This window comes from Alternaria novae-zelandiae (genome assembly GCF_023758075.1).
Source record: "Alternaria novae-zelandiae strain BMP 2774 chromosome Unknown scaffold_5, whole genome shotgun sequence".
Taxonomy (NCBI): Eukaryota; Fungi; Ascomycota; class Dothideomycetes; order Pleosporales; family Pleosporaceae; genus Alternaria; species Alternaria novae-zelandiae.
In genome coordinates this window covers 43,434-55,828 of record NW_026056965.1, presented here as the reverse complement: position 1 = coordinate 55,828, position 12,395 = coordinate 43,434, and the positions used below count along the sequence as shown (strand labels likewise).

The window sequence follows — 12,395 nt, the reverse complement described above, 5'->3', positions numbered from 1 at the left end:
ACGGTGGGTGGGCGTTCGGGGGGCTCGATTAAATAAAAGCCACGGGGTTGCGCTGGTCAGGCGTTCGAGTCAGGCAGAAGCAATGGTCGTGTGTGAGTGTGTGTCTCGAATGAAGATCAGATGAAGGCCTGGCCGTGGGGAGGGTTCCATATATCCTCCGCCGTAAACAATCAACTCTCCACGCCTCGCTCCGGTCCGCATGAAACGCTTTTATTTGGCGCTTTATGATTTGCCTTTTGTTATGTGTCGGTGAGCGACCGCTCTTTGGAGGGGGTGCACTGTGGTTGGCGGAGCTTCCACGCAGCTCAGACCGCCCCTTCACAAAGGCTGCCATTTCTGGCTACCGCAGCCGTCAGCCCCGTATGCTCCGCTGCGCCTGTGAGTCCATCCCGGCTGTCGGGGCATGAAGACCGTGACATGGCAGCCCATCCTTCGCCCTATCGCCTGGCCATCGCTTGTCTGCGCTTGTCTATCGCTGGCCCTATCGACGTGCGCACATGCAAGATGCAACGATGACTCGTCCAGCAGGCAGAGTCTGCTGCCTGCTAAACACTCCAAACCTGCCTCGTCACCTAGACAATGCTCTAGAAACCTGGCTTGTTTAATCATCGACGCACGCCATCCAGAAAAAGACCTGAACAAGGGATGTGACAGTGACAGCGGTTACACACCCCACGACTCAATTCGCGCCACGCCCGTCTCCGCGAGGATAAGATTCATCGCATGCCCAGATGCAGTAAGCTTAGTGTCAGAGGATCATCTCGGGGATGGCATAGGGAGACCCTAGCTGCCCTCCCCACGCTTTCATCCGGCGGCTTCTGACATCCGCAAAAGGAAACCCAAACGCCTGCCCCGGGTTGCTGTCCGCTTCTCCGTGCGTCTTGTGAAATGAATTATATCGATTGTTTTTTGCGCATGCTGCCCAAACAGTCATCTGGCTGTTTGACGCCCTGATTCAGGTGTCGCAAGTGGCCACCTGGTTTGCCCCCGTCCCTGCGCCGGCCACACACAAGCAGATCCTCGCCGTTTCGAAACGAAACCACTCCACAAAGCTTCCCAAATTGTAAAGAAAGGAAGAATGAACCCTCGGAACATGTCCTTCCCTTCGCATCGAGGTTTACCCGGTCAAGCTCATGGGGTGCATTAGTCGCCATCACATGCATCGCGCCGATCTCAGGGTCCTCCCCACTCGAGCCCTCCGAGACAATTTCTAGCCTGCGGGTCCCCTTCACAACCTCACCACCAGTAGCGTTCCATAGCCGGCAGTTACTCTGCGACGCGCGGAGCAAAGTAGCATTGCCACCAATTAATGTAGCGAGGTACATGCTGGCCCGGCATACAATGTACTCTTTCACAACCGCCATTATCGCGCTGTGAGACGCCTCGCAGGAGTCATACTTTCAGCCGCTGCGGATCCGTCTTGCCCCCGAACAAAGTCCAGTAACTTTGTGCGACCTGGACGCACGCATTTGGATCATGATAATGCGAGGAAACTCCAACGCTTACGGCTGACCTGCAGTGTGCGGGAGGCTGAGAAGAGATCTGTAATGTCCGTCGCATGCAGTGAGCACACCCTCCCGTTCGCATCGTTACTGCAACGGTATCCCCAAATAAGCCCTTTGTGCCTATAAATTCACAAACACCATAAAGGAAACGGAGCACAAAGTTCAGCCCTGTCGGTTACATTGTTTGCGTCTGCGTTCGGCTGGATACAGCAATATAGCACCCTGCTTCATCTCCACGTTTTCGCGACCCGTTCAGCCTGCACACTCTGCCGGTAATCTGGGGTCGGGTGAAGAAAAGCGTCTGTGCTCGCTCAGGAAACTGGGGATCGTGAGAGTCCGTCCGCCTAGTGTGGAAGGTTCTTCCATTCTTCCATGCGCCGCCGTTCAAAAGGGCTCGTGCACGCCTCCTCGCGTCGAGCAACACCCATATTGTCTTTGCCGAGGTTCCATTTCACCCTCACACCACGGTCACTTTCTCGCCGTGCTGACAGTTTGGTCGCTTTGGCGACTCGGTCATGAGGTCGGCCAGCTGTCCAGACCACGTTCCCGCTACTCCTAGCCCGCCAGCTATTGCTGCACAGAATGCGGGCGGGCGACCAAGCTCGGAAGGTTGTCAATAAACTTCAACTAACCATCGAGGAGGGTTCCCCTGTTTGCAAGTGCGCATGCAAGGCACCACCTGGCTGTTTGCAAAATCTCGAGCACGACGCAGGGTCTGCCGACCCATGAAACAGCACCTGTTCATGACGACGTTTGTCCCACAACCAAGGCCGACAAAGCAACTGTGCCGCTGACCCCATCCTCGACCCCATACCAACCCCGTATCACTTGCCTCCATCAAGTCGCTATGCCATCACCAAACTTCAGAAATGACGTCGTCGGGCAGCAGAGCCGCACTACGTCGGCCACGGCGTTATTATTTCCTGCAGTCCTGCAAACATGAATCCATCGCCAAAAGTCTCTGCTGCGATATCCACATGCCAGTACGAAGTCAACAAATTCCATCTCGGTGAAACTGCACGTGAGTGGGCCGGTAGCATCATCGTGCTTATGGTGCGGCTACAGCCTTCGACTAGAAGCCCGTCATTCCCTCACATGGAAGGTCCGATGTGGATCCGAACGATAAGACGACTCAACTGGGTAAAAATCTCAGCGCTCCGAAGTGGAGTCACAAAAGAAGTAACTCCGACATGTTTTCGTGAGACTGCAAACCCACGATTCATGGGTGCTGGCGAAAACCGGCCGGATGCTGTGGCTGTGGAGCAGGTGTTGTCGCTTCAGCTCATGCAACAATACCGTGCAGTGGCGGTGAGTGGATCCATGGTGAAGAAATCAATACGGCCGCGGTTTGAGCGGTACGAACGGTTCAAGCGAAGAAAACACTGATTTCAGGCCTTGCACTATTACTTCGCTATCGAACGCGCAAGCCCAGCAATCTAGAGCCATCTTGCAAACACTACCAGACTCCTTGCACTTTCCTCTTTGGGAAGCGCAGCCGGCAGTAGCTGTTTGGCAGGAATGAAATGTACCATGGGAATCTCGCAGCCTAGACCGCCGTTGCGATCAGCCATCGCCCTGCATTGAGGCTGCATGTCACTAGGTACTCGACAGGCAGGTAAGGTGGCCTCTATCAGAGATCATCCGTGGTTTTGTAGAATACACAGTGTTTAGTCGCTTTCGGTTGGAATTCTTCCGTTTAGAGATGAGGGGAGAAATTCCGGTGGCTGATGTTGCGCGGAGAATTACCTGCAGCATAGAGAGTGGACGCGGGGATGCACATGCCAGACTGGTGCGAGATCACTTGTCGGATTGTCGACCCGTGGAAGGCGGAAATACTGATACGCACTCAGAAACATCCCGTTGCAGCGGGATCTGTAGGAGTGACTTCTCGCGTTGGCGCTGCAGTAGGGCACGTGACTATATCGATCTGGCAGGCGTGACTGGATGCAACACGATAGTCATATCGTCGCACTCATACTGCGACAGGCAAATCTAATTAATCGTGGATCTCGCCATGTTTGATGCTATTTGCGACATGCGTTAGGCGTTCGTTACACAAATGCAGATCCCACGATGGAGGGGTAAACATCTGCGAAACGACTTTCTCACAAACGCACAGTCACCACTCAGCATGCCAGGCAATCCACCACTCAGCCTTACAACCCCAGCAACTTGCACACCATAAGGCTTACGCAGCGTCCTTCTAGCCCACCGCACCCAAACCCCAACAACACTGTATCGAGCCTGTAGACAAAGGAAACCCTCAAAGCGGTGACTCACCGCCTGGATACCGCGTCCCAACACCGCTCACCTCCATCTTGTGCTTCATGCAGTGCGACACCTGAATGCAAGTATGCCGATCCTTCGACTTCCGTAGTCGGAGTCGGTATGCATCTGTCAGATGAACAGCATACTTGCGATGAAGCAGGGCTATGAGATGGGTGAGCCCTACAAGACGCCCTGGCCCTTTGCTCTTCCACGTCCTTCATCAGCGACGCCCTCCAGCGTAAAGCAAGTTTGTAGCCTGTTCGACAAGGTAGACATGAAATCCGCCGAGCGGTCCATCTCTGCCTCGCAGCCCTCTCCCGCTATGCACTATGAAAGGCAGCGACAAAGGCGCTTCACCCAGCACTACCTAACTCTCCTTCCTCACGGCATAGAGTTCACAGCGCGGCAGCACCCCTCCGCTCATTCGCCTACTCGATAAGGCGTGATGCCAGTTAGTCTGGATGTCGTGCATATGTCACTTGTTTTAGTTTTTGCCCCAATGGACCCCACGCGGGGCACACACTGCCCAGGTGTGTCCATCACATCACGAGGGCGGAGGGAGGGCGCTTGCAGTTTCCCCACGCCACACCGAGCTTAACATGTGAATTCGGCTCACGTTCGAGACTGTTTGTGCGTGCCGCGGTTATTGCTGTGTCTTCGGCAATTGAATCGCTTCTCGTTGTTTCAGTTGACGAGAGCGAGAATACTCCGCTTTCCGAGCAAGTCGGGGTCATTATCTCGGGGACGTGGGGTTGCATTTGGGGTTGTGGTGGTGGGGTGGAGCTGTGGGTATGCGACTCCACGGTCCACACACTTTTGCCTCTTGCTCCATCTATTTCTCCAGTATGCGGTGGAGATATAGTGGGTTTTGTCAGGACCCTGATCTCTTCTTAGCCGGTTTCTTGAGATGCGGTTTTCTGTATGAAGAAGCTGGTGGGGATATGGCGTCATGGTGGAGACGCAAAAGGAAGGAAAGGCTCTCGGCAATTACTGCTTCGAGTATACCTGTTGATCTGTGGATATGGCTGTGTTTGAGTGTGTGTTGAGATGTGTGTTCAACTGGCTGTAGATATGAATGGCGGATAACCGGATATCGCTGTGATGCAGATCTACATTCACGGATGAGTAACTCCCCGGATGATCTGTGTTTCCGTTCTTATTACACTACACTACAATTACTACTCGTCTCTTGATTGAATGCATGGATGATATGTCCTTCTCAGAAACCACAAGGTCAGAGCTCCAGCACAACGTACACTCACACGGATCACAGTCGTCCGGGACAGCTAGCTAAAGGTTCCCACGCATGCCCCTCAATGACTGTTTGCCACCACAGATGCCATGTGCAAGCAGCGTAAAACCCAACTTCCTAGAGGCCACGGTGCTTCAGGCCGGGGCCCAGTAACCATCCCAGTTATACTTCAGTACCTCGTTACCCCAAGACGTCCATCCACTGACAAGGTACCGAGAGAAGACCTCAAGCGCGCTGTAATCAGTCGGATCCGGCAGAAAGGGTTCGAGTAACTGCTTCAGACACGGTTTGCGTGAGTGGATATCTGGCACAGCAGCGATGACTCTCCTCTTGACTGTTGGCGCGTGTGTCATTGTCGTCCACGAGTTTGGGGCTGCGCGACCTAGCAGTAGAATCTCATAGGGCTTGCGCATTGCGCTATCAATGTCGAACATGGGCTCGCCTTTGGTCGTTGTCTTGATCCATATCCACTCCTCGATCAAGCCCACGTTCCATGTTTCAAAGAGTCCGCCGGGCCCGAGCACATGCTCTCTCAGCGCTGCCTTATTCGTGATCCAGACGCCGACCAGCGCATTGTGTTCCAGATAGCTATCGATATCCATGCTCAACAGCATCTTCTTGAGGTACGGCATGCCGCCAACTTGTTCATACGCGCCCTTCCGCTTGGCTGAACGATTGGGCCATGGTGGGTCCAGCAGTACGAGGTCGAAGTGTCGTGGAAGGGTAAACTCGTCTGTAAGCTCACGGAATGAAGTACGGAAAGCATCCGACGCTGTGGAATCGCTAAGGAAGAATGTGGATCGAGGTGGTATTGTGAAACAATACTCACGACCCAGCTGAGCAGGTTGCGACGTGTTCTCGGCGATGGATAGCGACAGGGAGTGGTGGTTGGGGTTGTGGAAGGCGCCTGTCCATGGTTCGGTTTGTGCGTCTGGCGAGACCGTTTCAGCGACCTGTGTACTACTTGCAGTCTCACGTGCAGGGCAGTACGACATCATCCACTTTGGTGCCACAGTGACCGGTTCTGCGACCTCGGAAGTCGCGCCGAGAGAAGCCATCATCTGCTGCAGATTGAATGCGGTATCGTCTTCCTTTCTCTCGCTCCATGAAGCCCACTCCTTCATCCGAGATTCGAGTTCTTTTTCGGAAATTTGATCAACGTCCATGTCTTCATCTTTCCCGCGGAGTGGTTCCTGGGCCATCAACTTGCGCTGTGTGCACCACGGCCCTGCAACCTGTGCGCGTATTTGGCCGAGTGCATGTTCAGCCAGAATTTTGTACCGCAGGTCGTCAAGATGCAGAGACTGGAAGTCGTGTTGGGAGGCTTCTGCCACTGTCGCATGGGGCGAACTACGGTGTCCGACATGCTGCGTGTTCACCGCGCTTTGTGCTTGATTCTCGCTCGCTCTAGGTTTCTTCGCTTTGGGTCGGTAGTCCTCCTTCGGTTCGATGGGCGCTTCCAAAGGCGTAGTAGAGAGTAGCACTCCCTCGCGGTCGCCTTGTGCTGCTGCGATTGACGTCGGTATGTCGATCAATATGACGTCCACCTCCGCATTCTGGTAGATAATTGGATTTGACGAAGCCATGATGAGAGATGATCGAAGAGAGAGAAGAGTAATGGAGAGTTCCTACCAATTCTATAGTCTTACGTCATCGCTGCTTCCCGTTTGCAATCTCAACGACAACACGCCAAGTAATCATCGCGTGCTATCATAAACACATTTCGCGTGGAATATTTGATGTGAGATCTCGTGATGTTGTCGTGGTGTTGCATGGAAACCATTTCCGAAGGGTAGCGTCGGATGAATGGTGTGGGCGAAGTACCGGCCGAAAGCAGCAGATCAGCCTCGGTAAACGTCATCGCGGCATCTCAAACACCAAACCACACAACGGCGTTGCTTTCTAATCCACACACACGCGACCACGCCCCGCCTCCAGCACACGCGTCCTGTCATAGCCACGCGAAACGACGACACGGAAGGAAGCGCAAACACACAGACACACGATATTCATGTCGCGGTAACCCCACGCACGTCTGTTCTGGAATGTCCACGGATCTCCTCCGCTATGACGGAAGCAAATCGAATATCATGACCACGACTGCGGCGCAAACAAACAGCGCAGGCACTACAATACCCGACCATGACGCCGTCATGTCGGCAAAGAAGGAGGGAGGCGCAAATATGGAGCCGAAGAAGCAGAAGATGGATAGGAACAGCATGGAATACCTGATCAAGAGTGGACTGGCAGGAGGATTCGCAGGATGTGCTGTATGTAAAGAATTCTCCCTATGCAGAGAGACTGCTCGGATCTGATACTAACAGCGTATAGGCGAAAACAGTAGTAGGCCCTCTCGACCGCGTCAAGATCCTGTTCCAAACCCGCAACCCCCAATTCGCAAAGTACGCCGGCTCCTGGAGCGGCTTCCCGACTGCCATACGCGACATTTACGTCAGCACCGGCGTACGCGGGCTCTTCAAGGGCCACTCGGCAACCCTCCTCCGCATTTTCCCCTACGCGGGCATCAAATTCCTCGCGTACGAGCAAATACGCGGCCGCATAATAAAAAACCAGGCGCAGGAAACACCCACGCGACGCTTCCTCTCGGGGAGTCTAGCAGGCATGATGAGCGTCTTCCTCACATATCCACTAGAAGTCATTCGGGTGCGCCTTGCCTTCGAAACCAGCGAACAAGGCCGCAGCAGTCTCGCAACCATCGTGCGCAAGATCTACGCCGAGCAAGCACCACGTGTATCGCAACCGAAGAACCCCATCACCGCAACCGCGACACACGTCGTCGAAAAGGTCACCCCGCGCTCTGGCCTCTCCAACTTCTTCCGCGGCTTCACACCCACGCTCCTCGGCATGATACCCTATGCAGGCGCTTCCTTCCTCGCCCACGACTCCATGTCCGATCTCTTGCGCATACCCGTCCTCGCACCGTATACCACGTTACCGAACACTTCGCGCGAGGAATCAAGTACCACGAGTCACAAACCCGCGCAGCTGCGGTACTGGGCTGAGTTGACAAGCGGCGGTATCGCGGGCTTCTTCTCACAAACAGTGTCGTATCCTCTGGAAGTCATACGGCGACGCATGCAGGTTGGTGGTGTGGTAGGCGATGGACACAGGCTTAGTATACCGGAGGTTACGAGGAGGATATACATGGAGCGGGGTTATAAGGGATTCTTTGTGGGATTGACGATTGGCTATGTCAAGGTTGTTCCCATGGCTGCCGTCAGCTTCTATGCATACGAGCGGGGGAAGTACTATCTGGGTATATAAGAGTTGGGTTCTTCATGGGCACATAAGATGACAGAAGAGATCGTTCCAAGAGCAGAGAAACAACCTCTTAGCGAATACCTCGTGCGCTTGGTGGGGGGAGGATAAGGACATGTGACACAGGACTGTCATAGCAATGTCTTATCGAAGTTGTTAGCATTCACCATGTTCAGTACAGTAATAGCGCAGGCGTGTCGATGACAGAGATGCAGGGTTTTGTCAGCGTCGTCTATCTAAGTCAGCAAAAAAGAAGGGCAAAAAAGTCAAAATACATACAACAGCCTGGATTCGCTTCTGGTCACCCACGAAGCTACTAATAGGCCGGTATCTTGCTTAAGTACCGCTGAGCAGACGGGAAGCGCTGGTGACAAGATCCTATGGTCGTATGTGCAAGTTTGACAAAGTTTGGACAATATAACCGTGGTTGGAATCAGGCAGTGCATGATTATGCCTATCCTGCATGGATTACAGCAACCCTGCACTAAAACATCAGCAAGTCACTGTATACAATAAGCGAGCGTGGAGGATAGTATATACTAGCACATATAGTAGGTCGTACAATACGCGGATCATGATTCTGAACTACAAACATTCACATTATAGCTGAGCCATGACCTGCTGGCCATCATCCCATGAAGGAGGAATCCCAAGAACAGTCATGACCCTCGGAGTATTGCAAAATGGCTTCTGCGCACTCTCCCCACATCTCTGCTTGTACTCCTCAGCGAGCGCACTGAGGCTCGTATCCTGGAGTCTCTCAATCCGTTCAGCGGTGGTGCGGAACGGTTGAGGCAGTGGAGGGAATGAAGCTGCAATGAGGGGCTGGCTGTATTCAACACCAAGCGACTCCAGAACAAGAGGCGTGATGTGAGCAGCTGAACCCAACACACGAGGCATACCGTGTCCCGCGAATCCGGCCGCAATAAAATGTCCCGGCCGCTGTGGCACCGTACCAACAAACGGGAACGCGTCTGCAGATTCGGTTTGCACTATTTAGTCAGCCGAATGTACTTCAAGTTCACTGGTATGACATATCTTACTTCCAGTCCAGCAGCCGCCTTCGTTGACTTCCTTGCTGAGTCCTGCGGGAACTGCCTCCGGCGAGCCTGCGACGTCTGAGGCACCCCAAGATTCGTAGAATGCAGCTGCTCCGGCAATCTGCTGATCCTCTTTATCGTTGGGAAAGCAATCTCCTGGCTTGTGGACAAGAAGTTGCCTTGCTCCTCCAATGATGATGGTGTTGTAGGGTGGAGGGAGCTGGAGATGATAATTCTGTCGTCGTCAGCGGGCCATCAATGGTGAAGGGAGCATATGTAAGCCTTACGTTGACCATTGAGTCCCAATGCTGGGCACCAGTATGCTTTATGAATCCCGGGGGCGCTTTAATCGCGGCAATAGCCCCTCTGTCGGGCAATATAAGATTGTTGAACTCAGGAAGAAGATGAGAAGCCCATCTGTTTGTCGTGTGGACGACTGTTTTGGCACGAATGGTTCCGCGCTCAGTCTTAACTGTGATCCAGCCGTCGGCGTCTCGCGCTGAGACATCCGTGACTGGAGTATGAGCTTGCAGATTGAGATTGCCTTTCTGTAGAACGATGCGCAGAAGCGCGTGCACCAATTTGTATGGCCATCTGATACGATATTAGTAGGTTTGCGTGGGAGGAGTACAATCGAGGAGAACCGACATTTGCCCTGCAGGATGCACTACTGCAGCCAGAGCACCCTTCATCTGCGTAAACTCCTCCGCGTCGCGTGCGTCTTCGATCACTCTGCATACTTTGACAATCTCGTGATCGTCGCCATGATCTCTCCGCATGGCGTCAAGTGCGCCCTTGAGCCTCGTCCAGGCCTCATCGGTCATGGCAGCATCGAACGTTTCTCCAAACTTGAGACAGACCTCTTCCGCGATATTTTCTTCCTCAGTTAGATTCTTAAATGCCGGCAAATGAGCCATCTCATGTTCGATAAGCTCCATGGCACCCTGGGGGCCAAATCGTTTCGACCATTTCGCATAGCGGGAATAAGCATGCGGCCTCAATTGTCCTCCTGTTCGTTGTTAGGTCCGTCCAAGGGGCAAGATGCAGGTGCCGTTACCATTGCGTCCGGTGGCACCTCCGCAAATGTCACGAGCTTCTAGGAGAGTCACATGAGGCTGCCTCGAAGCATTTTCTGTGTACTAATCACTCGTCAGACTTAATGAGCGGACAACTCATTGTGGTGCGGTCACGAACTTTGTTGATCCAGTACGCGGTCGACGCGCCGGCATAACCACCGCCGATTATTGCCACATCGGTCTCCTCTGGCAACGCCTCACTGGAGCGGAAGTTGCGCAACGGCGATTTCGCAGCCTCGATCCAATAGGACTTGGTGGGGTTGGCAGTTGGTAAAACCATGTTGAGGAATTGAGAATGACAGACTACTTTCTACAGCTGGATGGACAGAGAGCATGTTTCGCAAGGCAAGCCACATAGTACACGCTTTCATACCTGTGCTCCATCACCGCTATTTCGCAAATCGACCGGGTACCGTAATTAGCCCGGCCATCGAGCTTACAACTTCGATCTAGAAAGTTCGAGCTCGAGAGACAATGGCACCGGTCCGGAATCTGTTGAAACTATTGCTCATCGTTATCGTACCTAGGTACCTGTGTGTCAGTGGCAGCCCTGGAGAACCGGGTAAGCGAACCGGTCGCGATCCGGTCGCGATCGATAACTACCTGGTCTGAGCGCTGCGGCAGTCACCTCGACCGGGCCGGCCTTCTACTAGCCACTGATACCGGTACTCAGTGTAGCAAGACATGAGAATAATGGGCATCATGTAGGGGCCTGTTCTCCACGTGTCTTTTACTCCTTATGCCAAGCCGACATATCTAGCATCAATCGCTGTCGAGCTCCTCGATTTTGGTCATCACACATCACACCGACAGTCAAAATGACACAGCCTCTCAAGCACGTCGTGTTCGACGTCGTCGGCACCTGCGTATCGTTCGACGCCTACTACGAACGCATAGACTCAGTCTTGGGTGCAAAACTTCGCGAGCACCACATAACCGCGCAACACTTCGGGTACACCTGGCAGACAGCTGCTGAGCTGGAATTCACATTCTTGTCCATCTCCGAAAGCTACAAGCCTTACAAGGATATTCTCCGAGGACTATTCTACCGTACCCTTTGCCTTTGTGGCGTCTCCGATCCTCGGGCTGTAGCCACTGAAGAGGAGCGGGAACAGTGCATCGAAGGCTATTCCGCTTTACAGCTGCGACCTGGCTGTCGGGAGACGTTCCAGTTGCTGCGCGACAACGGCTTTACCGTCTGGTGTTTCACCACCGGGGATGTCCAACGAGTCAGAGGCTACTTCGAGCGCGCCGGTGTAGACATGCCGCTGGAGAATTTTGTCAGTTGCGACAACTTAGGCGTGGCTAAACCCGCTCTCCGCGCCTATGAGTCTGTATGGAACCGATTTGGAGGAAACGATGTGAAATGGTTCGCTGCCGCGCACATGTGGGATGTCGCAGCGGCCACAAAAGTCGGTTTTCGTGGAGCATGGAGCTCGGTGTACGAGAAGGAAGCTTGTCTCGACGTTTTTAGTGATGTGAAATTGGAGGTGGTGGCTGGAGGTCTCATGGAAATGGCGCAGCAGATTGTAGAGAAGTCTCAATGACATTAGTACTACTACTGCGTCTATTCCAGCCCGTAATGACATTAGTGAAGAATGTTCATTTCCATATGCTCTTTCCCCGCTCCCAGCATTTTGCCCGAGGTTCGCCATTATCTTTTGTGAGGATGCGGGTATCGCCGTCTGTGATAAGCCGGGCTCACTACTAACCGATAACGGACAAGCTTTGTGCGGAGCGTTCCTGCAGGAGGCTGGACGGCTTCAACGTCGCTGCATTGCGCGTCATTCGGCTGTCTTATCGCTTGCGCTTCAGTGAGGGGGCGTCGTTGACAGCTGTAAACTCACGACATATGCTCAAAACCCTTCTGGCTACTCAATCCCTTCAGCTCATACCTAGTCCCGTTTGTTCAATTCGAGCTATGGACGTCGAGCCTCCAAGACCCACCAAGAAGCGTCATCTAGCGGCAGAAGAG

At 53.5% G+C, this 12,395-nt stretch overlaps 4 protein-coding genes across 4 annotated transcripts; 2 read left to right on the top strand and 2 right to left on the bottom strand.

The window, feature by feature from the left end:
* Positions 1 to 5,159: 5,159 nt before the first annotated feature.
* On the bottom strand, positions 5,160 to 6,611 carry J4E88_003064 (uncharacterized protein; the record flags this gene model as incomplete). Its single annotated transcript, XM_049396719.1, has 1 exon — positions 5,160 to 6,611. The coding sequence occupies one exon, from the start codon at positions 6,609 to 6,611 to the stop codon at positions 5,160 to 5,162; it is 1,452 nt and encodes a 483-aa protein (XP_049257061.1).
* A 459-nt stretch (positions 6,612 to 7,070) lies between these two features.
* On the top strand, positions 7,071 to 8,310 carry J4E88_003063 (uncharacterized protein; the record flags this gene model as incomplete). The annotated part of the gene is made up of 2 exons (XM_049396718.1): positions 7,071 to 7,295; positions 7,357 to 8,310. The coding sequence occupies 2 exons, from the start codon at positions 7,071 to 7,073 to the stop codon at positions 8,308 to 8,310; spliced, it is 1,179 nt and encodes a 392-aa protein (XP_049257060.1).
* Positions 8,311 to 8,904: 594 nt separating this feature from the next.
* Positions 8,905 to 10,700, bottom strand: J4E88_003062 (uncharacterized protein; the record flags this gene model as incomplete). Its single annotated transcript, XM_049396717.1, has 6 exons — positions 8,905 to 9,296; positions 9,348 to 9,564; positions 9,632 to 9,938; positions 9,993 to 10,353; positions 10,402 to 10,483; positions 10,539 to 10,700. The coding sequence occupies 6 exons, from the start codon at positions 10,698 to 10,700 to the stop codon at positions 8,905 to 8,907; spliced, it is 1,521 nt and encodes a 506-aa protein (XP_049257059.1).
* A 538-nt stretch (positions 10,701 to 11,238) lies between these two features.
* J4E88_003061 (uncharacterized protein) lies at positions 11,239 to 11,967 on the top strand (the record flags this gene model as incomplete). Its single annotated transcript, XM_049396716.1, has 1 exon — positions 11,239 to 11,967. The coding sequence occupies one exon, from the start codon at positions 11,239 to 11,241 to the stop codon at positions 11,965 to 11,967; it is 729 nt and encodes a 242-aa protein (XP_049257058.1).
* Between the last annotated feature and the right edge of the window lie 428 nt (positions 11,968 to 12,395).